Genomic DNA, 22,628 nt, shown 5'->3' on the forward strand with positions numbered 1-22,628 from the left:
GGTGCAGCCTCTGCCCTCAGATACCTCAACTGCCATTCTCATGGGAGCTCAGAGTCTGAGGGAGGAGACAGCCCAGTCTGCTGGTGGTAGCAGTGGAAACACCAGATCCCGCCTGTGGGGGTTGACTGTGCCAGGCCAGGCTGAGGGCTGTTCATGTACCAGCTCCGTGAAAACCAGCCCCTGTGTCTGCCATTTTACAGGTGGGAATACTGAGGCCCAGAGAGGGCTAGGGCGTCCCTCCTGATACGCAGCTTTGCCCGCCAGCACCACCGGGCCAGGCTGCCTCCTCCAGATACCAAAGTCTTAGCCCACAACCTCAGAAAGGCCGGTTCTGACCCCAACTGTCCCCTCCCCGCCGAGCTGCTCCCCACTGTGGGCCCCCGGGTCTTTCTCGCTTTCCTTGCCTCTCTGGCTTGGGCCCTTGGGCAGGGTGGGGGCGGCGTTCCGGGAGTGGGGGGACTGGGCGCGAGCCTCAGTTTCCCCACCGGTGGCCGGCCCGGGGTGGGGGAAGGGGTGGGTTCCCGGGGGAGCGGCCCTCACCCCCCGCAGCCCGAGGTGGCAGGGGCGCGGGCGGCGGGCCGGGTGGGCGGGCCGGGGGCGGCGGCGCCACCTTAAGGCGGCTCTGCCCGCGGCTCCCGGCCGAGCCCCGCCGGAGGGAGGCGGCTCCGCGCGGGGCCCGCCGCCCGCGCCTCCGCCGACACCGGCCGCGGCTCGCGCGACCTTCCGCGCCGGTCCCGCGCGCCCCCCACCCGGCCCGCGCCCCTCCGCGTCCCCGACCCCGCGCGCGCTCGGGGGGGGCCCTGCCCCGCGCCGCCGCGCCCCCTCCTCCTTTCTTCGGGCGGCCCCCCGGCCTCGCCCCCCACCCCGCCGCCGCCTCGCGCCCCCGGATCCTCGGACTCCGGCGGCGGCGTGGGGGGGCCTCCAGAGCGGCAGGATGTACCCCCAGGGAAGGCACCCGGTGAGTGGGGGCCCGGGCTGCGCGGGGTGGGGGGCGCGGGCGTCAGGGAGCTCAGACGCCACCGTCCCCCCCAGACCCCGCTTCAGTCCGGCCAGCCCTTCAAGTTCTCGATCTTGGAGATCTGCGACCGCATCAAAGAGGAATTCCAGTTTCTTCAGGCTCAGTACCACAGGTGAGGGGGGGCCGGGGCCGCCCCCGCCCCAGGGGACCCGGGAGCCCACCTGGGAGCCCCGGGGAGAGCGACCCGGCCCCTGGGGCCCCAGGGGTGCAGCCAGGCGGGAGCGGGGCCTCCCGGGTGCGGGGCAGAGGGAGACCCCCTCCCCCAGGGGCGAGGGAGGGCTTCCAGGTGGCAGCGCAGGTGAGGCGGCCGGGGACCGTCAGTGCTGGGACACTTGGAGCCTGAGAAGGGGCGGGAAGGGACTGGGACCGGGTGGTGGGCCGGTAATGAGGAAGTGGGGAGGGGGCCAGGAGCCAAACCCATCACTCTGGAAACTGGCCCAGATGCGGTGTCCCGGGGTCTTTTGCGGAGGTCGGGGTGGGGTGGGGGTAGAGGCAGGAACCCAGCGGGACCCCAAGCCCCGGCTCCTTCCCAGCCTCAAGCTGGAATGCGAGAAGCTGGCCAGTGAGAAGACGGAAATGCAGCGACACTATGTCATGGTGAGGGGCTTATCGCGCCAGAAGGGGCGGCAGGAGGGCTTCTCTGTGTGAAAGCGCTGGGGGTGTGAACCCCACTCACACTCACCGTGCCACTCTGGGCCTCAGTTTCCCTGTCTGTAAATTGGGGGTGCTCCAACTCTTACAAACAATGGGACGGAAGGATGTCCCCTCTCACCACCCCCCCACCACCCTGAACCCCGGCATTTCTGGGGGGCTGGGGTCTCTGGGCACTTCCTCCCTGCCCCCTCCCTGCTTCTTCCTCTGGTCTTGCCCTCTGGGCTCCCAGGAGGCTGGGAGGCCCTGCGCCTGCTGTGACTCCCCCAGCCTGGGGGCTCCTGGAAGGCCCAGCATCCCCCTGCGTCCCCCTGCGTCCCCCTGCGTCCCCCTGCGCGGGGCTGGGCACCCACTGGCCCAGGATGCCTCCCAATGAGCAGTGGAGTTTTCCCTTTGCAGTACTACGAGATGTCCTACGGACTCAACATTGAAATGCATAAGCAGGTAACTGGTGGGGGTCGGGGTGCTCAGCGGGAAGGGTGAGGGTCTGGAGCCCCGGAGAAACCCAGCTGGGGTGAAGCTGACCCAGGGAATAGGGACTTTACCCCGATTTCAGCGTCACAAAAGGAAAACACTTCTGAACTTCTGGAGTCACACGGTCCGGCAGAGGGACAAGCAGTGCAGGGACAGCCGGGGCCGGGTGTCCGGGTCAAGGAGGGCTTGTGACAGAGGCTGGCGGCCAGGTCAGGGAGGAGGTAGACACTTCTGTCCCAGGGAGGGGGGCGGCCACACAGTCTCTGAGGTCCCGCTCAGCCCAGAGAGTCTGATGTTTGGAGGTGGATCCTGAGATGGTCTAAGATGGACCTCAAGCTTCTGTTGATGCTTTGAAGGTTCTAGATTGACCGTAACGGTCCGAGGTTCTGAGACTCTCCTAAGCTTCTAAGTAGGATTCAAGGTTCTTAGTTAGACCGAAGCATTCTGAGGTGACTGCGGTTGTTCAAGATTGACCCTCTCCAACCTGAGACGGAACTCAGGGTTCTCTGATACATAAGGGGCCCTGAAAGATTCCCAGGTTGATGGAATCTTAGATTGAGTCCCTCAGAATATCGGGGGGCAGTGGGCAGAGCCTAAGACGGTGGGGCTTCCTGGTGGGGAAGGGACCGGGTGGGCCTAGAGGGTGGGTGCCTGGGGGCGCCTGGCCTGGTGTGCAGCTCTGGGATGTGTGGGCTCTGCAGGGTATGGTGCGGGCGGGAGGGGGCTTGTCTGCCTGGAGCACGGTGCGGTCCCGTGGGTGCGTGAAGGACACCCTCTTGCAGGGTGGGGGTTGTGTGCTAGGACCCAGTCTGTCCTGCTGGGAATTCAGACTCTGCCCAGATACCTTCAGCACCCAGCACCCCTCTGTCCCAGGCAGAGGCAAAGCATGGGCTGACGGGCACACACCTGGGTGTCCCCTAGCTGCCCCCTCCCCCCCCAAGCCCTCTCTCTGCACAGCCCTGCGGGGCACCCCTGGCCCAGGCCCTGTCCGGATAAAAACTCACAGGTAAAACCGCCCTGTCCCTACCCCACTCCCTGGATCTCCCTCTACTGCATTCCCTCTGCTTCGACGCCCAACGTGTGGGTTTCCCCACACCAACCAGTCCGCAAACTGGTACCAGCAGATGTTTTACGATTTGGCTCGGTTCTGACGCTTTCAGCCTGGAGTTAGCACGGACCCCCCACCGCCCGTCACCACCACCAAGTTCAGGGCTCAGCCCTACACCACCCCGCCCACTGGACACGCCAATCAAAAGTCTGGGTCTCTGGCCCAAACTCCTGACCAACCAGCTATATATACAGTGAGGGTTCCCATAACCCCCTTCTCAGGTTCAGCAATCGGCCAGAACCGTCCACAGAACTCAGGAAAGCCGTGTGCTTGCCTAGATTGCCTGCTCGTTCTATAGGATCTGACTCGGGCGCAGTCAGGGGGAAGAGAGGCGCAGGGGAGGCGGGGGGAGGCACCACGCTCCCACAACCTCCGTGCGTTCACCCGCCCGGAGCTCTCCGCCTGCCCAGTTACGGGCATTTGTGGAGGTTTCGCTGGACAGGCTGGCGATTAACTCATTGGCCATGTGGTCAGCTCCACCCTCATCCCTCTAGTAAACTCAGGTATGATTGAAAGGGGCTTACTGGGGACGGCACAAATGTCCCCCCTTCCCCATCGCTGAGAAATTCCAAGAGTTTTAGGGGCTCTGTGCCAGGAACTGGGGACAAAGAACCAAGTATATATATTTCTTATCCTAACGCTACAAGGCCCCCCCCAGTGTGGCGCATGTGGGTGTCCCTGCCTGGCCACGGCCCCAGCTTGCAGACGAGACCCAGAGACAGGGGCCTGGAGAGGCCACTCCTTTGTTTACACTGACCCCGCAGCTAAGTACCCCATCTGAGTGGGGCGTCTGCGTCGCTGCTTCCTGGGAATTTGTTGATTGTGTCTGGTGGCTGGTGTATCCGTCCTTGCCTTCCGGCTCAAGGCTGCCCTGGCCATCAGCTCAGCACATCGCTCCTCAGCAGCCCCTCACCCACCCCCGAGCCTGTGTGCCCCTCGGCCTTCAGTGCCTCTGTTTGCACCTGCTGGTGACAGCCCCACCCCCTCCAAGCTTTGCCGAGGCTTGGATCCCTGGACTTGAGGGTCCCCCCCCCCACAAGCTTCCTCCTCATTGTTTCCTGCCAGGCTGAGATCGTGAAGCGCCTCAGTGGTATCTGTGCTCAGATCATCCCCTTCCTGACCCAGGAGGTGAGTGCGCCTGCCCGCAGGGGGGTGGGGGGGCAGAGGGCAGCTGGAAGATGGGGGGCGGGGGAGGGCTGGCTCCATGCCTATGCCGAGGGCGCAGGTTCTGCTGGGTGGCCTGGAGGGCACCGGGTGGGGGAGGGCGGGGGGCCTCGGGGATGGAGGGAGCTGAGGACCGAGGGTGAGGAAGGAGTGGGTGCAGCCAGGCTGCGGGGTCCGAGTGCTGGCCGTGTGCCCTTGGCGCCTTGCCTCGTCTGTGCCTCTGTGGCGGTGTTCGGGAAGCTGATCCGTGCAAGGGCGATGCAGGGAGCTAAGGAAGCACCCGGTAACAGCCAGCCCTCGCGTGTGTTCAGTGGAATAAGCCATAACAGAAGGGCACGTGCTGTCCAGTCCCGCCCGCAGGGGGCCTCTGCAGGGGTCCTGTCCACCGAGACAGAGTAGATGGGGGGGGCGGGGGGCCAGTGCTTCATGGGGACAGAATCTCACTGTGGAGAGATAAGAAAGTTCTGGAGACGGATGGTTGCACACAGTGTGAATGTACTTGATGCTGCTGAGCTGCGCACTGAGGAACGGTTAGGAGGGTAAAGCTTACGTATTTGTAACCACAATAATAATTTTAAAAAGCTGGAACCAATAAGCAGTGTGAACACCTCACTGAAACTTAAAAAAAAAATTCAGCGCTGGTAAGACGGCTCGAGTGCCTGCCAGCCCCAGGGCCTTTGCATCAGCTGTCCCTGCTTTTGTCCGGAGCAGTCTATCCGCAAGACACATGAGGGCAGCTTCCGCTGTGATAAATAGGGGGCTCTCGTTGTGATGGGGAACAACAGCAGGAGGGGTGACCCTCTTTGGACCCCACTGAATCTGAGATTTTCTGGAAGCTTGGGATGGAGGGATATCCTGGTTGGACGGCGATTGTGGAGATGGTGTCTGAAGCTGAGGGTGGGGACAAGGTGGCTTAGTGAAGAGGGAGAAAATGGCAAGAAATGAGGGTTACGAAGACTAAGAAGTGAATAAAGACACACGTACGTGCCCGGGCAGCTCCGTTCTTCTAGATCAGGAGTCCGCAAGCTGCAGGGCGAGGGCCAAATCCCTCTGCCTGTTTTTTTAATTTTAATTTTAATTTTAATGCTTATTTATTTTTGAGAGACAGAGCGTGAGCAGGGGAGGGGCAGAGAGAAGGGGAGAGAGAATCCCACGCAGCCTCTGCACTGTCAGTGTGGAGCCTGGTGTGGAGTTCGAACCCAAGAACCCGTGAGATCATGACCTGAGCTGAAGTCCACAGTCTGCAGGACTGAGCCCCGCAGGCGCCCCTGCTAGTGTCTCCTTTTTGACCTGGGTGGGGGTGACCTGGGTGGGGGTGACCCAGATGCTGATGTGGATGGTGGCTCTGTGCTGGGGCCATGTGCCCCAGGGCACTCTGGGCAACGTCTTGGACATTTCTGCTTGTCACCCTTGGGGAGGTGCTCCTGGCGTGGGGGTGGGGGGGGCCGGGGATGCTGCTCGGCCCCCCACCCCTGCTGCGCCCAGGACGCCCCCTCACAGAACGACCCAGCCCCAGTGTCCATAGTGCTGAGGGAGACCCTGATCTGGAAAAATCCTGATTTGTAATTCCTGGTTTTATCTGCACTTGTATGCTTGTTTCTTTGTGTTTGCTTCAGTTTAAAATTGAAAGGGAAGGGGGCGCCTGGGGGGCTCAGTCAGTTAAGCCTCTGACTTCGGCTCAGGTTATGATCTCGTGGTTTGTGGGTTCGAGCCCCGTGTCGGGCTCTGTGCTGACAGCTCGGAGCCTGGAGCTGCTTCAGATTCTGTGTCTCCCTCTCTCTCTGCCCCTCCCCCGCTGATGTTCTGTCTCTCCAAAATAAATAAACGTTAAAATTTTTTTAATGTTTTATTTCTGAGAGAGAGAGAGACAGCGTGAGCAGGGGAGGGTCAGAGAGAGAGAAACAGGATCTGAAGCAGCTCCAGGCTCTGAGCTGTCAGCACAGAGCCCGACACGGGGCTCGAACCCACGAACCACGAGATCATGACCTGAGCTGAAGTCGGACGCTTAACTGACTGAGCCACTCAGGCGCCCCTGAAAATTTTTTAAAAATAAAATGGAGTGGGAGAGAAGAGAAACAGCAAAGCTCTAGAGACAAGGATGGGGTGAAGGGAGGGGGCCTCAGAGGGCACCGCCCGGGCGGCTGGGGGCTCCGAGCAGACAGGGAGCCTGAGCCCCCCTCCCGGTCCCCCACCTCCCAGCATCAGCAGCAGGTGCTACAGGCCGTGGAGCGGGCCAAGCAGGTGACCGTGGGGGAGCTGAACAGCCTCATCGGGGTGAGTCCTCCCAGCCCCTGCCCTGCCCTGGGGAGACCCCACCCCCGGGTCCCCGGCACCCAGCCGGTGCTCAGGCTGAGGGGTGCTGGGCGGGGGGTGGGGGTGGGCAGCCGGCCTCCCCTCGGCCCGGGGGCACTGCTGGGCACCCGCACGGCCTGGCCCCGGCCCACCCCTCCTCTCTCCAGCAGCAGCAGCTCCAGCCGCTGTCTCACCACGCCCCCCCCGTGCCCCTCACCCCTCGCCCCGCTGGCCTGGTGGGCGGCAGTGCCACGGGGCTGCTGGCCCTGTCGGGAGCGCTGGCCGCCCAGGCCCAGCTGGCTGCGGCTGCCAAGGAAGACCGGGCAAGCGTGGAGGCCGAGGGACCCAGAGGTGAGCGGGCAGCACGGGGCGGAGGCCCTGGGGGGGCAGCACAGGGGGGCCCTGGCCGGGGGGGGGGCAGCACGGGAGGGCACTCGCTGACGGGGGGGCGAGGGGGGCGCGGGGACCGGCAGGCACCGAGTCATCTGAGTGTGAGGAGTGAAGGAGGGCCTGCGGGCCGTGGGGGTCAGCTTCGCTCCCCATGGCTGTGTGTCCTTGGGCGACTTCCTGCCCTCTCTGGGCATCTACCTGAACGGTTCAGGAAAGAACAGGCCAGTCCTTTGTGAGGGTGTTGGAGAAGGGAGATCTGAGGGGGGAGGAGGGCTCTATAGACCTTGGAGGGCGCGCCCTCTGGCCCCACGGCTGCGAGTCCCTCAGGTCTCCTGTCTCTCTCTCTCTCTCTGTCTCTTTCTCTCTCTCTGCCTTGCCTCCAACCTGCCAGTGGAGAGAGCCCCAAGCAGGGTAAGTCCCGGAACCTCGGTGACATTGGCTTTGCCTTCGAATGTGGCCGAGCAGCTCAGGTCCTCACGGCAGGACGCAGTGTTGTCGCTGCTCCTCTGGGGCCTTTGGTGCAGGAGATAAATGTTCCTACCGCTAGAGTTTTCTTTATCGCAAGTTTTCAATCCTGAGCTTTTTTTTTTTTTTTGGCAATTGAATAAGCGAATGCAAGCGTGTGGCGCCTTCCACTCATGAGCTCATCCACCATCCGTTCGGTGTCACCATCTGTCAGAGTGGGTGCCCGATGGAAATAGGAGGTGAGCCCTGTGTGTACTTTTTTTAAAAAAACTGCTTAATTTGGAAGCAGTTACCAGTGCATCGGACGGGGCCAAGAAGGGCACAGGGAAGCCCGTGTACCCGGTACCCAGCCTCCCCCGCCGTGACGTCTCGTGTAAAATACGGTAGAGGGTGCAGGAAACCGCACACGGGCACAGCCCACGGAGTTCACTTGGCGCCCGTTGTTGCGCTGTGTGTGTGGGGGGGGGGTTCCCACGCGGTTTTTTCCTTTGTTCACAGCGTCACCATCTGCGATGTGATTGCACATTTTCTAGTAGCCATGTTTATCTAATTTATTTTTTTAATTAAAAAATTTTAATGTTTGTTTATTTTTGAGAGAGGGAGCGGGGGAGGGGCAGAGAGGGAGACACAGAGTCTGAAACAGGCTCCAGGCTCCGAGCTGTCAGCACAGAGCCCGATGCGGGGCTCGAACCCACGAACCGGGAGATCGTGACCTGGACCGAAGTCAGAGGCTCAACTGATTGAGCCACACAGGTGCTCCCCCACCACCAAGTAGCCATGTTTAAAAAGTTAAACAGATGAGATGCATGCAGATGGTATGTTTTACTTCCATCACATATCCAGAATATTTCAAAGTGTAATCGACTTAAAAATGATTAATAGCATGTTTTATGCTCCTTTTATTGTACAAGATCCAAATGTGTTTTGCTCTTCGAGCTCATCTCAGCTTGCACCAGGGACCCCCCCCCCAGCCACCCCCTCCCCCTGCCACCGGGGACACTGGGCAGTGTCTGGGAACATCTGTGGTTGTCACGACCACATGGCCTCTGCCCTTAGAAGGTCCCATTTCCCAGATGCAAAGCTTGAGGCACAGATCTTAAGAGCAGAGGTGGGGACCCTCCGTCTTCACTGGGCCCGGAGATGGGCGTCTCCTCCCATCTCTCTGTTCTGTGTAGCTCGTAGGTGCGCGGACGCTTAGGTACCAGTGACGGTGGTGGCAGTTTTTGTCCCTGCCCTGGGCCTTGTTTGCTCACCACAGCGTGTAGGAGAGCAGTTCAAATGGCCCTTTTTGACCTTTGGGTCAGAGGAGCAGATGCCCAGAGAATGTTGTGCTGTAGACGCCTTTGCCCGGGCGGGGCTTGTGTTTGTGGTAAGCTCTGCTGCCAGATGCCAGCTTGCCCTGTTTGCTTCATATAAGACAGTTCCTTCAGGGGCGCCTGGGTGACTTCGTCGGTTAAGCGTCCGACTTTCGCTTAGGTCATGATCTTGCGGTTCGTGGGTTCGAGCCCCGTGTCGGGCTCTGTGCTGACTGCCAGCTCAGAGCCTGGAGCCTGCTTCAGAGTCTGTGACTCCCTCTCTCTCTGACCCTCCCCTGCTCACGCTGTCTCTCTCTCTCTCCTAGAAATAAATAAAACATTTTAAAAAAATTTAAAAAAGACAGTTCCTTTAAAATAATTTTTTTAATGTTTTAATTTATTTTTGAGAGACAGAGCCAAGTGGGGAAGGGGCAGAGGGAGAGAGTCCCAAGCAGGCTCCAAGCTGTCAGCACCAAGCCCGACACGGGGCTCGAACTCAAGAACTGTGAGATTGTGGCCTGAGCCAAAAACGTGAGTTGGATGCCCAACCGACTGAGCCCCCCGGGGCCCCTCAGGCAATTCCTACAGAGAAGGGGACCGTGTGGAAAAGGGGCTCTGCTTGTTTCCCGGGGCTGTTAGAACAAATTAGCCCACGCTAATTTGAAACCACACGGATTTGGGTCGCCTGGGTGGCTCAGTTGGTTAAGTGTCTGACTTCGGCTCAGGTCGTGATCTCACACTTTGTGGGTTCGTGCCCCGTGTCGAGCTCTGTGCTGACAGCTCAGAGCCTAGAACCTGCTTTGGATTCTGTGTCTCCCTCTCTCTCTGCCCCTCCCCTGCTCACTCACTCTCTCTCTCTCAGAAATAAAACATTAAAAAATTTTAAAAAATTAGAAAAAAAAAAAAAAAAAAAAGAAAACCACACGGATTTGTTCCCTCCCCTGTTCTGGAATCTGCAAACAGGAAAGGGAGGTGTGAACGGGGCTGCCCCCTCCCACGTCCCTAGCGAAGAGGGCTTGCTTGGCCCCTGCAGCGCCTGGTGGCCTCTGGGCTTGTGGCTGAATCACTCCGTCTCTACTTCCATCCTCATGTGGCTTCTCCGCTGTGTGTCTGTGTGTCCCTTTCCTTTTAAGGACACACCAGTCCTGGGGCGCCTGGGGGGGGCTCAGTCAGTTAAGCCTCTGACTTCGGCTCAGATTATCATCTCAGGGTTCTTGGGTTCGAGCCCCGTGTCAGGCTCTGTGCTGACAGCTCGGAGCCAGGAGCTGCTTCAGATTCTGTGTCTCCCTCTCTCTGCCCCTCCCCCGCTCATGTTCGTCTCTCTCGAAAGTAAATCAACATAAAAAAACTGATAAAACAGGACAGCAGTCCATTGCATTAGGCCCCGCCCCGCCCCAGTGTGCCCTCGCCGTGATTAATTACTTCTGCGAAGACCCCATTTTCAGATAAGTCTCCTTGTGAGGTCCTGGGTGGGCACGTAACTTTGGCAGACGCTGTTCAACCCAATAAAGGGACCGCAGCCCCCCTGAGCCTTGCCCCGAGCCTCCTCCCATCCGGGTCTCCTAAATGACTCCTTCCAGGCCGTGTGATGCATGTCACACACAGAGACACGGGTTCCGGGCAGCAGAGGCTCCGTGGTGGGAACGTAACTGCCGGAGAGGGAAGGGGGACTAGGAAATGGCGGTTGTCACACGAGAGGTCCCGCCCCCGGGGACACCAGCCCGTGTCTGGGGACATCGTGGTTCTCAGGGGTGCGCCTGGCATCAAGTGGGCGGGGCCAGCGTTGCTGCCCAGCCCCCACGGTGCCATGTGGTGCCCCATGGAGAACACCGGGCCCACAGAGCCGAGTGGGGGAGACTCAGGTATGCGTTTCTGAATTTGCCTGCACGAGCGGCTCCTCACTGCAGAGGTGAGGTGAGTGCTCGCCGTGAGCCGGGCACCGTCTTCGGGTAAGCGTCCCGACCCCGGGAGGCAGGCACTGTCGTCATCAGCCCCATTTCGCAGAGGACGACACAGGTTGTGTGACCTGCGCCAGGACTCAGAGCCAACGGAGGGCCAGGCTGGGGCTTGCGCCCGGCCGGTCGCCTCTCTGCAGGCTGATTTCCACTTTGGGGACACATCACGGCCTCTATCCGTGTTGTCACATCTCTAACGTCTCTACTTCCTTTTTCTTTTCTTTTTTTTTTAAAGATTTTGTTTTTGGGGGCGCCTGGGTGGCTTAGTCAGTTAAGCGTCTGACTTCAGCTCGGGTCACAATCGCACGCTGTGTGGGTTCGAGCCCCGCGTCGGGCTCTGTGCTGACATTCGGACCCTTTCTCCCACTCGGCCCTGGTGTGTCTGCAGAGCGCATCCCCCTCACCCCCTGAGAGCGTGGTAGGAGAGGAGCGACCGGGTGGCCCGGGCGGCAGTGGGAAGCAGCGAGCTGAGGACAAGGATCTGTCTGGACCTTATGTAAGTGGGGGGCAGGCGGAAGATGGGGGGGCCCAGCCCCGCCACTCAGAGCCTTCCAGAGCCCAGCTCTGGCCATGACTCTCTCACTCTGGGGCCTTCCATAGCTCCCCATCGCTCATGGAGCACTGAGCAATGAGATCTGAGGAGCCAGGCCCAACTCCAGGTGCCGCGTATCCGTCTTCTCACCTGGCGTTTGCTCCAGCTCCTTCTGCCTTCTAGAATTCTCCTTCCCTCTGTCCCTCCACGAGGCACAGAATGCTCTCTCCTGGCCCCTCCCCCAGGGTCGGGACCTCTCGGGAACCCCCCCCCCCCCACTGCACTCTGGTGCTTCAGGGGCCAGGCTGCAAGTCGGGGCAGGGACGGGGCAGGGACGGGCAGGGACGGGCTGGCCGGAAGCACCTGTCCCACCGGCAGGGACAGCCTCTCCTGGCCCAGTGCTGGCCGACCCTGCTGCTTCTCAGAGATGCCTTTGATGTTTAAAAAACATAACAATTTGTTCTATACCCGTCAGCAGCTCATCTTGTTTTAAAGAAGAAAATCGGGGGGAGGGGCAGGCAGACTCCCCCTGTGAGATGTGGCCTTCGGGCTGCAGCCTGGGGTCTTCCTTGTTTTCCAGCCAGGCCGGAGGCCAGCCCCCCACGCCAGGGCTTCGCCAAGGGCAGTGGGGAGCCACAGAAGGAGGTAGAACAGATGTGGGGGCAGGTGTTAAAATCCTCCAGGGCAAGCTCGGGAAGCTGCCTGGAGGAGGCAAGGCTGAAGGCCAGGAGCCTAAGGAGGGGTTGAGATCTGTGCTAGGCCCCCGGGACGGTGGCGGGAAGCCAGTCCTGAGAGGTGACTGGCTCCGTGCAGAGAGAGCCAGGAGCGAGGCGTAGATGAGTCCCGGCCTCTGGCCGCCCCAGCCCTGCACAGAGGAGGGAACGGGGACCCAGGAGGACCCACAGCAAGTCTTGGGCCCTAAACTCCGTCCCCCTCATTTTTCTCCACGAGAGGCCCACCCTCCCCCAAGCCCCCCTTGCACCTGAGCAAATGGGCCTCTGAACCCCTAGAATCCTGGCCAGACTCCAGGAGACCAAGGGGGCATGGAGGTAGGGGCACGGCCAGGGCGAGCTCTCTCCCCCCATGTCCCCCCAGGAGAGCGACGAAGACAAGAGCGATTACAACCTGGTGGTGGACGAGGTGAGCTGGGGTCTGGGCCCAAAGGGCGGTAGGTTTTCCAGAGTGTTGGGGGGCCCAGAGGGAAGGGGGTTCCCGGCCCCCCCCGGATGCCTGGGATGAGGGCGATGTGGGGGTAGGCGGAGTAGGGGATAGAGGGACACCCAGGCCGACCCCCTCTCCATGGCACAGGCCGGGAAACTGAGGCCCAGAGAACACTGGTGAGGGGCAACAGAAATGGCATCTGGCCCTGGCCGACTCTGTGTCTGGGACAGTACGCCCCCTTCCCTGGCCTCACTTTTCCCCATCTGCTCAGTGGGGAAGACAAAGCCAAGCCCTCACACAATCATTTCTATGTGTGCTCATGGAGGAGGCACTATCAATCCCATTTTACAGATGAGTAAAGTAAGGCACGGGGGCAGGGGATTCATAATCCTCCCAAGGCAGATCCTAGGGGCTCAGGCTGGAGTCTGGGGTGGGGTTGGGGAGGGGTACAGAGAGAGGGGCTCTCCTTCGCCCACTTCACCTCCACTCAATGTCACCTCCTCAAACACAGGACCCGCCCTCGGAGCCCCCCAGCCCGACCATCACCCCGTGTGGAAAGCCGCCCATCTGCGTCCCTGCCCGTCGGGACCTCGTGGACAGTCCTGCCTCCCTGGCCTCCAGCCTCGGCTCCCCGCTCCCCAGAGCCAAGGAGCTTGTCCTGGTAAGGAGCACGGGGGGAGGCCGTGAAACTCACTCTTACGCATCCTGGGGACCTGGAAACAGATGCCACCAGGTTAGGTGTCTAGCAGGGAGACGCCAGCCCGCCTGGGGTCCTTCCTGTGGCTCGTCCGGCATTTCCGTCGCCATCATTTGCCCCCCAAACGGCCTTGGCTCTACCCGGGTACTTTCCCCGGGTCCACGTGCTCCGTTGAACCTAAGTACGAATTAAAAAACCGCGCACCGTCTTCCGGAGAAATTGCAATAAATAGGAAATCCCTTGGAAATAAACACCGTGAGCAGCACAATGGCCGCTCCAGGCTGAGGCCTTTGAGAGGTGCTGCAGCCCCACAGGGGAGGTCGCCCCCTCTTCCCGAAAGGCAAGGGCGTCACTATGGGAACAAGTTTCTCAGTGCCGGGTGTAGGATGTAGGAACCCCTACAGCACGGCCCCTGGGCCTTGATCGCCCCACCCCCGCCCTGCCCTCCCCCAAATCTTCCCCAGACCCCTGCCCTGCACTTACCGAGAGTACACGGTTTCTAGGCCGCCCCTCCCAGCAGGTTGCTATAGCAACCGCGGAGGCTGGGGCTCACGTTGCATCTTCTGTGACCTCCTCCACTCCGGGAGGCCAGAGGGGGAGGGGCAGCTCTGTTCTCCCGGAGAAGCCCTCAGAAGGCCTCCCTGGTCCCACGTGGTCCGCACCCGCTCCCCCTTGCGGGCCTGCGAGCATGGCCGGCGGGGCACGTGGGACTGTGTAGTGGAAAGACCAACGAGGATGTGAAGTTTCTCAGGAGGCAGAGGAAGTGACAGCAGCGAGATGACGGAGGGTGCGCCTCCTTGGAGATCCCCTCCCCCTCCTCAGGTGTCCCCGTGTCCCCTCGGGGAGAGACAGCTGCAGGTCCCCCCCCCCCCCCCGGTGCTGGTCCTTCATCTGGGAGCCCGCCCGGCGCCTTCTGCAGTGCCCACTCCCTGCCCCGTGAGCCCTTGCTTGAGGCCTGTCTACACCCACACGCCTAACCGGGTACCACACCGCGTACTTGATCATATGTGTGCTGGGCTCTGGCAGCAGGTGTCGGTCCCCCTCCCCACACCGCGTGCAGCCCTGCGGGCAGATGGCGCGTGCCACTCGGCTCAGGGGCCCTCCCGGCGCTCCTAGCCCGCGGACCCCGCATGTCCCTGTGCGCGAGGCATCAGCGAGCCCCTGAACCCCACGCGCCCGGCGTGCGGACACCTCCCGTGAGCGGAGGTTCCTCCTCCGTCCAGTCTCTCACCAGATGGTGGGCAGCGAGGTGCCCGGGTGGGGGTGGGGTGTTCAGTCCTGGCCTTTCTCCCCAGAACGATCTTCCCGCCAGCACTCCTGCCCCCAAGTCCTGCGACTCGTCCCCGCCCCAGGATGCGCCCACCCCGGGGCCCAGCTCAGCCGGCCACCTCCGCCAGCTTGCCGCCAAGCCAGCACCTTGCACGGACAGCGTGGGTGAGCGTCCGCCGGGGGCTGCCTCAACAGGTCTCTTCGCGGGGGTTGGATTCAGCTCTGGGATGGCCTTGGCCTTTCCATGACTCCGAGCCCGGTGCCGCCTCCCCTCTGTCCCCGTTCCTCACCGTGGTGGAAACTGAGGCCCAGAGGGGAAGTGATTTACCCAAGAGGTTTAGCCTCCTGCACAGACAAGACAAGCTTGGAGTCAGACAGCCTCGGGCTTGAGGCCAGCCTTGCGCACTCATCGCCCGCGTGATCCTGGGCAACATCGTTAACGTGAGGATGACGGCGTTCCCCTTTTCCGTCTGTGGCCGGGCCCTGCGCTGGTTCCGGGGCCCAGAAAGAAATCGGCCCTGGAACGTGCCCTTGAGGAGGTCCCAGATGGTGGGGACGGAGACGCAGAGCCCCGAACCTCCAGCCGCGTGTGTGACCGTGGCTCGGGTAGAGGGAGTGAGCCAGAAGGTCCAGGGGCAGGGTGAGCAGGCTCGATGGTGCTCCCGAGATGTTGCTGGACATTGGGTCCAGGTTTTGAAGGGTGAGGAGGAGTTCAGCCATGGAGGAAGGAAAGGGAACAGCATATCAGCCGGAGGGAACAGTACTGGAAATATGACAGGCGGTGGTGGATGCTGGGCCAGGACGCAGCAGCCCCGAAAGACCAGCCAGGGCCCTGGGAGGCCGGATCTGGGTCTCAGGTGTCTGAAGACCTATCTTTGTCTCTTCTCACCCAGCCCTGAGGAGCCCCCTGACCCTGTCCAGTCCCTTCACCACTTCCTTCAGCCTGAGCTCCCACAGTGCCCTTAACGGGGACCTCTCTGTGCCCAGCTCCTACGTTAGCCTTCACCTGTCGCCCCAGGTCAGCGGCTCTGTGGTGTATGGACGGTCCCCCATGGTGAGTCCTCAGCACCCGGAGGTGTCAGGAGGGCACGGGGGCGGGGGGCGGGAGGAGAAACCAGTTCCGCAAGAGGAGACAAGGGAATAGGGAAAGGGGCGGGAATCCTGGCTTGGCAAGTGCGTGTGGGAAGATGATCTGAGGGTCTCAGGACTCCAAAAGCTTAATATGAATAAAACAAATATCCGCAAAGGGCAGCTGTGATTATGCCGCGTTATAAAGGAGCCCAGAGCGCCAGCCACGGGGCGCGAGGGGCCTGTGCAGCCCTTGCAGAGGGCGTACAGATGGTGGCCCTGATTTTTTTTTTAAATAGTTTGTCGTCAAGTTGGTTTCCATAGAACACCCAGTGCTCATCCCCGCACGTGCCCTCCCCCGTGCCCCTCCCCCTCCCCCTCCCCCACCCCATCAGTCCTGTTTGTTCTCAGCGTTTAAGAGTCTCTCCTGGTTTGCGTCCCTCCCTCTCCCCCACTATGTCCCCCGTCTTCTCCCCCACGGTCCTCCGTTAAGTTCCTCCTAATCCTCCTGTACGTGCAGACGTATGGTGTCCGTCCTTCTCTGCCCGACTTGTTTCGCTCAGCCTAACGCCCTCAAGGTCCAGCCACGTTGCTACACGTTGTTGGCCCTGAGTTTTAGGCACCGCCATGATCCTGGTAGGACTGCAGATGACGGACTCGCCCGGGGAGAGGCCTGGGAGCGAGGCCTCACGGGAAGGACCTGAAGGATCCGGGCCTGAGACCCTGGGCTGGGGCAGAGCGAGCAGACAGGGGCTGGGTGGGCCCCGGAGGGCAGGCTGGGGACAGCTGGCTGGTAGAGCGAGCCACCCTGAAGTGGGCAAGGGTGGCTCCAGGGGAAGAAAATGCTGTCATGGGGGACAGGCCAGACCCAAGCGATGCTGTGCAGGAGAGGTCAGTAAATCTTCTCTGCAAAAGGCCAGACATTAAGTACTTTGGGCTTTGCGGACCAGTTGGTCTGTGTCACAGCCACTCACCTCTGCCTTCATGGATCAGAGCCACCACAGACAACATATAAATGACTGGGTGTGGCTTTGTACTAATAAAACTTTATTTACAAAAACGAGCAGGGGGCCATAGTTTGCCAAGTCTCGCTCTAGAGCTGGTCAGACTCATTAGGGTCCTTGCAAGTCTGGGCTTCTAGGATTCCCCGGGCAAAGGCTTCAGGGCTCCTTCAAGTGCGAGTCGCTGCTCTCCTATCTGTAGTGCAGGGGGGAGGAGGGGGCATCTCTGCCTCCTTAGCGAGGGGCTGACTGGGGGGTCAGATTGGGGATCCTCTGATGAACAGAGAAATATGGCAGGTGAGCAGGGGGAAGGCAGAGGTGGGTTTGAGTCACCCGCCCTGGCACCCTCCCCCTTTGGCATTTTGGCAGATGGCATTTGAGTCTCATCCGCATCTCCGAGGGTCGTCCATCTCCTCTTCTCTGCCCACTATCCCGGGGGGAAAGCCGTGAGTATTGGCTCAGGGCTCCCGGCCTCCTGTCGGGTGCTTACACTGTGCGGTGGGGGCTGGGGTCCCCTGCTGTCCTTGCAGAAGGGCTCTTGAGGAGCTCTCTGGAGAGAGAGGTATGGAATAAGCAAAACGTAGAAACGGGGGGGGGGGGGGACTTTTGCTTTCCCCACCCCCACCCCGGAGACATCTGGCATGTCTCGTGACAATTTTGGTTGTCACGCCCACACCCGGCCTCTATGGGAGGGGGCCTGGGATACGGCCGCACACCCTACCGGGCGCGGAATGTCCCCCCTCAAGGGCGCCCCAGCCCCGAGTATCCAGGAACTCTCCGCCATGACGCATGACGGGAATGTTCTAGACCTACAGCTGTCCAACCTGACTGCCATCGGCCACCTGTGGGGCTCTTGGCCCCTGAGAAACCGAAGTTGCAGGCTGATGTCAGTCTAACTGGGCTCCCCCGGCTCCCTGCCTGCCAGGCCGCGGGCCGCGCCGCCTGGGACCCGGGGTTCCTCCCCCGAGCGCACGGGGGCGGGGGGGTCTGGGGGGCCACCCCCAGGGCGGGGGGGCCCTCCCCGCGCGTCACGGGCCTCCTCCGTGCAGGGCCTACTCCTTCCACGTGTCAGCCGACGGGCAGATGCAGCCGGTGCCCTTCCCGTCGGACGCGCTGGTGGGCGCGGGCATCCCGCGGCACGCGCGGCAGCTGCACACGCTGGCGCACGGCGAGGTGGTCTGCGCCGTCACCATCAGCGGCTCCACGCAGCACGTGTACACGGGCGGCAAGGGCTGCGTCAAAGTGTGGGACGTGGGGCAGCCGGGCGCCAAGACGCCGGTGGCGCAGCTCGACTGCCTGGTGAGGGCGGGGCTTCCGGGGCGCTGGGGGGAGGGGAGGGGCGGGGCCCGCCGGCGGGGGCGGGGCTTCCGGGGCTGAGGGGGAGGGGTCTCCGGCGGGGGCGGGGCTTCCGAGGCTCGGGGGGAGGGGCGGGGGGAGGGGCCGCCCCACACCGTCGCTTCTCTCCCGACCCCAGAACCGGGACAACTACATCCGTTCCTGCAAGCTGCTGCCCGACGGCCGGAGCCTGATCGTGGGCGGTGAGGCCAGCACCCTGTCCATCTGGGACCTGGCGGCGCCCACCCCGCGCATCAAGGCCGAGCTGACCTCCTCGGCCCCGGCCTGCTACGCCCTGGCCGTCAGCCCCGACGCCAAGGTCTGCTTTTCCTGCTGCAGCGACGGCAACATCGTGGTCTGGGACCTGCAGAACCAGACCATGGTCAGGTGGGTACCTCCCCCCCCGGCCCCCGGCGCTGGAGCGGAACCAGCCCCAGCCCCAGCGCCTGACGCCTGGGCCCTTCTCCCTCCAGGCAGTTCCAGGGCCACACCGACGGTGCCAGCTGCATCGACATCTCCGACTATGGCACTCGGCTCTGGACCGGGGGCCTGGACAACACGGTGCGCTGCTGGGACCTGCGGGAGGGCCGCCAGCTGCAGCAGCACGACTTCTGCTCTCAGGTGCGGCAGGGGGTCTGCTGGGAGGGCGATAGAAGCTTCAGGAATCCGGAGGCCCCTTCTCTCCCCACGAGGCACTCACTGCCAGAAGCTGAGTGGGACCAATTACCTGCTCTCCGTGTCCATCTTTTTTGTCCTTCTCACACATCCGCAGGCCTTCCCCTCAGGGAAACACAAAGGCGCTGATTCAGAGTAAGCTGGGGGTCCGCTGAGACCCTCAGATCACTTTCCCAGATGCTTTTGCCAAGTCACTCCCCCATTCCTTCCTTCCTGTCCTCTGGTAGCCGGATTCTCCTCCCAGCCTTCAGTCTCTTGGCTCTGCCGAGAGCTCCTGACCATCCCCAGGACTCACCACAGGGGAGCCACTGATCCAGGCCGACAGGCAGAGGCTGACACAGGAGTTGGGCAGAGAGGTTCCTGGGGATCCGGCTAAAGGATGGAACAGAAGGGCTGGACAGGATCTAGAGAGTCCTCAGAGCTGAGCAGAGTCACCCAGATCCTCTCTCCCACTGCCTTGGGGGCTGAGGCCTCCGTGCTTTAGTCTCACACATGCCATGCCCTCTGACTCATCTAGGCCTCTCCACTTACTGTCCCCTCCAGCTGACAGGCTTTTCCTTCCCTTTCTCCAATTTGTGAGTTCCTGCTCATCCTTTAAAACCCATCTCCATTTTTGCCCCCTTTCTTGAAGCCTGGAGGTGTAGCTAACTCCCAAACTCTCTGTTCTACCGTCTCTTTAGCTTAGAAGTTTCTTTGATAAGGAACTTGATAAGGTGCAGCTGGATATAGTTGTCCAGGCCCCTGTCCCTGAGACTTAGATGGGCCGTTCTCTGGGGATCCCGTGGTGTCTCCCGTCCCACGGGGCCCCCGTCTTTGTGCAGGAAGCCTGTACGGGCAGGAGAGCACGCGTGAGGCGAGCAGTCTGATGTCAGTGTGTGGTTCTTTGTGGACTTTGACGGGGGCTCAGGATGGAGCAGGCGTTACCCCTCTCTGCCTCGCTTGTTGGGGGGGGGGGGCATGGCATAATGAGGCCACCGAGTCCTTTCAAATCCAAGCAAAAGGAAGTGTTCCAAGTGGGGAAAAGTCCCGAGCTGGGAGTCCGAAGGCCTCATCCTTCACGGATCTCTGACCTTGAGCGAGCCCTGGCCTCAAGCTTCTCTTCCGCCATCTGCTCAAGGCGGGGCCGACTGTCCTCGCCGGCTTCACCCTCTCCCTCCCTCCCTCCCTCCCTCCCAGAGCTGTTGTGCGTTCGGAGCAGATAATGGATGTGAGGCCCCAGGGTTCCGTGTAATTCTGATTAATATTAATGATCCGACATGCCGTTGCCTGCCGCGTTCCAGGCCCTGGGCCAGCTGCCTCCCCACGCAGGGCCTCCCCCCTCCCCGCTCTGGGTGTCCTCCACCTCTGCAGGGGGTTTTGACGCCCCTCTCCCCTCCGCACCCCCAGATCTTCTCCCTGGGCCACTGCCCCAACCAGGACTGGCTGGCCGTGGGCATGGAGAGCAGTAACGTGGAGGTTCTGCACGTGCGCAAGCCGGAGAAGTACCAGCTGCATCTTCACGAGAGCTGTGTGCTGGCCCTCAAGTTCGCCTCCTGCGGTGTGTCCGCGGGGGGGGGGGGGGCGGCACTGGGGGGGCACCACACCCAGCAGGCAGCGCCCACTCCAGAACACAGGATGCCCAGGGGAATTTGAACCTCCCTCTCTCTCTCTCTCTTTCTTTCTTAATGTTTATTTTTGAGAGTGAGACAGAGCCCAAGCAGGGGAGGGGCAGGGAGAGAGGCAGACACAGGATCCAAAACAGGCTCCAGGGTCTGAGCTGTCAGCACAGAGCCCGATGCGGGGCTCGAACCCACGAACCGTGAGATGGTGACCTGAACCCACCTCGGACGTTCAACCGACTGAGCCCCCCAGGCAGGCGCCCCTCAGTGGAATTTGAATCATAACAAATCGTTTGTTAGCGGAAGTTTTCCCCAAGTGCTGCACGGGACACGCTTATGCTAAAAAGCAACAGATTTGGTAAAACACAAAAAGAGCCCCAATACTGCGTGAGGGAGACGGACACTCATTGTGCCCCGAGCAGCGCGTGGGACACACCGGCCTGAAAGTCAGTCAGGAAATCCTCAGGGCGCGTCCGTGTCAAAACGGTTTGTGATTTACCCAAGATTCAGAGGTACCCGGCAGCTTATGTTTTGTCTGGCTACGCTCTCCTGGGGCACCCCCTTCTTGAAGGCCGCATGCTGCCCCCCCACCGGGGACCTTGACTTCACCATCTGGAAAATGGGGGAAGGGGGAGGGGCCCCGTGTTCCCTTTGTGAGAGCAGAGGTGCCAGAAAGAAAGGGAGAGACCAGGCCTGCTGGACGCCCCCCTGCAGCCCACAGCTGGGGGGGCCTCTCTGGTCTCCCCATCTGGAACCCCCCTGCTCCCTCCCCCCCACCCCCAGGGCGCTGGTTTGTCAGCACTGGGAAGGACAACCTTCTGAACGCCTGGAGGACTCCGTACGGAGCCAGCATTTTCCAGGTAAGCAGCCACCACCTGCAGGCGCGCTGGGCCCCGGGTGGCCGGGCCGGTGGTTAAACCGCAAACTGCGTTCCCTCCCCCCTCCCTGCAGCCAGCAGACTCCTAACAGCAGGGCCTGCAAAGTGCAGCCTGGGTTCTTGTGCGCACTTACTGTTCTTAGTACATTAACATTCGACATTGTAACCATTTCCAAGCACCAAGCACACTCTGTTGTATAACCACCCTGGCTATCTGTCTCCAGAACCTTCCATCTCCCCAGACCGAGAGTCTGTCCCCATGAAGCAGGGACTCCCCGCCCCCCACCCCACCCCCGGCTCCCACCATCTACTCTCTGTCTCTGGGGACCCCTGTGCGTGGGGTCACGCAGGATGTGTCCTTCCGTGTCTGGCCTCTGTCACTGTGCACGGTGTCCTCCGGGTCGTCCACGCCGTGGCAGGTGGCAGGCTGTCCCTCCTGGGCCGGACCACAGCCTAGAGCAGGTGGATTGCGTCGTGTTGTCCATTCACCCTTCAGTGGGCGCCTGCCTGTGCCCTGCGCTGGCTGCCCTGGGCGTGTGTCCCTCTCTCTGGGGGACAGACCGCTCTTGGACGAGCATTGCCGGGAGGCGCTGTTTTCCAGCGTTTCCATCCCCCAGCAGTGTCCGCCACCCCAACAACTTGTTACTGTGTCTTTTTTGTTCCAGCCATTCTGGTGGGTGTGCAGTGAGTTTTACATCCTTAAAGGGGTGGAAAACAAAAGGAGCATAATGTGACAGATATATTTGCGCGCCCCCCGCCCCCGGTTCTTGGCCAGAGACTCATTTGGAGCTTTGGTAAAGCCTGCAGGCTGGCCCCTGGGCCTGTTACAGGAAACGTTGGCTGATGTAGGGTCGTTGTGCAGTAAGCCTCAGCTGGCCCTCTGCTGTGTTGTGTGGCCTCGCGCCTGGTGCACACCCTCTCTGGGCTTCCTCAGAAAGGGCGGGGCTTCAGTTCCCTCTCTCTTGGTGTCCAGAGAACAGACAACCTGGCCCTGCCCTTCCCAGGACCCCTCACCTGTCCAGACCCTCGATTCCAGTGCATCTTCTTCTGGAAAACGTGTCGCCCCCATTCCCCTATCCCCTGCCCCCCCACTGTGGGCTCCCCTGTCCCCTGCTCCCCCCACTGGGGGCTCCCCTGTCCGAGTCCCGGCTCCGCCCCAGTCGCACCCGCTCCCCCACTGGCCCTGCCTCTTCCTTCCGAAGAACATCATGGTGCAGGGCGGGGAGCACAAAGGACCAGACACCAGACCCTGTGCCTCACCTCTCCTTCTCTCCCTCCCCCCCCACCCCCGTCCGTAGTCCAAGGAGTCATCGTCCGTGCTGAGCTGTGACATCTCCGGAAATAACAAGTACATCGTGACAGGCTCGGGGGACAAGAAGGCCACGGTGTACGAGGTGGTCTACTGAGACCCCCCACCTTCCCGCGCCCCTGGCCCGGCTCCTGGGGGAGGGGCGTCCAGCACAGAGACCCCAGCACCCCTCTGGGTTCACACCTGCCAGCGCTAAGCCTGCCCTCTGGCCGACTCCCTCCCACCTCCCCCTGCCGGGCGCGGCGCGGGAGGGGCAAGCGGACTTTGGGGAAATAAACGTGCTCATCACGACTA

The 22,628-nt window shown here is 61.6% G+C and overlaps 1 protein-coding gene across 2 annotated transcripts; it reads left to right on the forward strand.

The window, feature by feature from the left end:
- The first annotated feature begins 769 nt into the window (after positions 1-769).
- TLE2 (TLE family member 2, transcriptional corepressor) lies at positions 770-22,628 on the forward strand. Of its 2 annotated transcripts, none has more exons than XM_039247545.1 (20): positions 770-958; positions 1,033-1,130; positions 1,552-1,615; positions 2,069-2,113; positions 4,317-4,379; positions 6,615-6,689; positions 6,875-7,058; positions 7,489-7,508; positions 11,201-11,308; positions 12,440-12,484; positions 13,017-13,166; positions 14,498-14,636; positions 15,365-15,525; positions 16,910-16,986; positions 17,590-17,839; positions 18,015-18,262; positions 18,349-18,496; positions 19,937-20,087; positions 20,932-21,008; positions 22,324-22,628. In XM_039247545.1, the coding sequence occupies exons 1-20, from the start codon at positions 935-937 to the stop codon at positions 22,429-22,431; spliced, it is 2,235 nt and encodes a 744-aa protein (XP_039103476.1). In that variant the 5' UTR covers positions 770-934; the 3' UTR covers positions 22,432-22,628. The 2 variants fall into 2 exon arrangements, with proteins under 2 accessions (XP_039103476.1, XP_039103477.1); XM_039247546.1 differs by having other exon boundaries at positions 6,878-7,058.

Source organism: Hyaena hyaena, unplaced genomic scaffold, assembly GCF_003009895.1.
Source record: "Hyaena hyaena isolate Hyena2069 unplaced genomic scaffold, ASM300989v1 scaffold_296, whole genome shotgun sequence".
NCBI lineage: Eukaryota > Metazoa > Chordata > Mammalia > Carnivora > Hyaenidae > Hyaena > Hyaena hyaena.

Bases quoted from the DNA above. Each gene is read 5' to 3' on its own strand.
- TLE2 (XM_039247545.1), top strand. From the start codon at position 935: ATGTACCCCCAGGGAAGGCACCCG. The intron at 15,526-16,909 runs GTGAGTCCTCAG...GCATTTTGGCAG, and splicing joins TGTATGGACGGTCCCCCATG to ATGGCATTTGAGTCTCATCC. The intron at 18,497-19,936 runs GTGCGGCAGGGG...CCGCACCCCCAG, and splicing joins AGCACGACTTCTGCTCTCAG to ATCTTCTCCCTGGGCCACTG.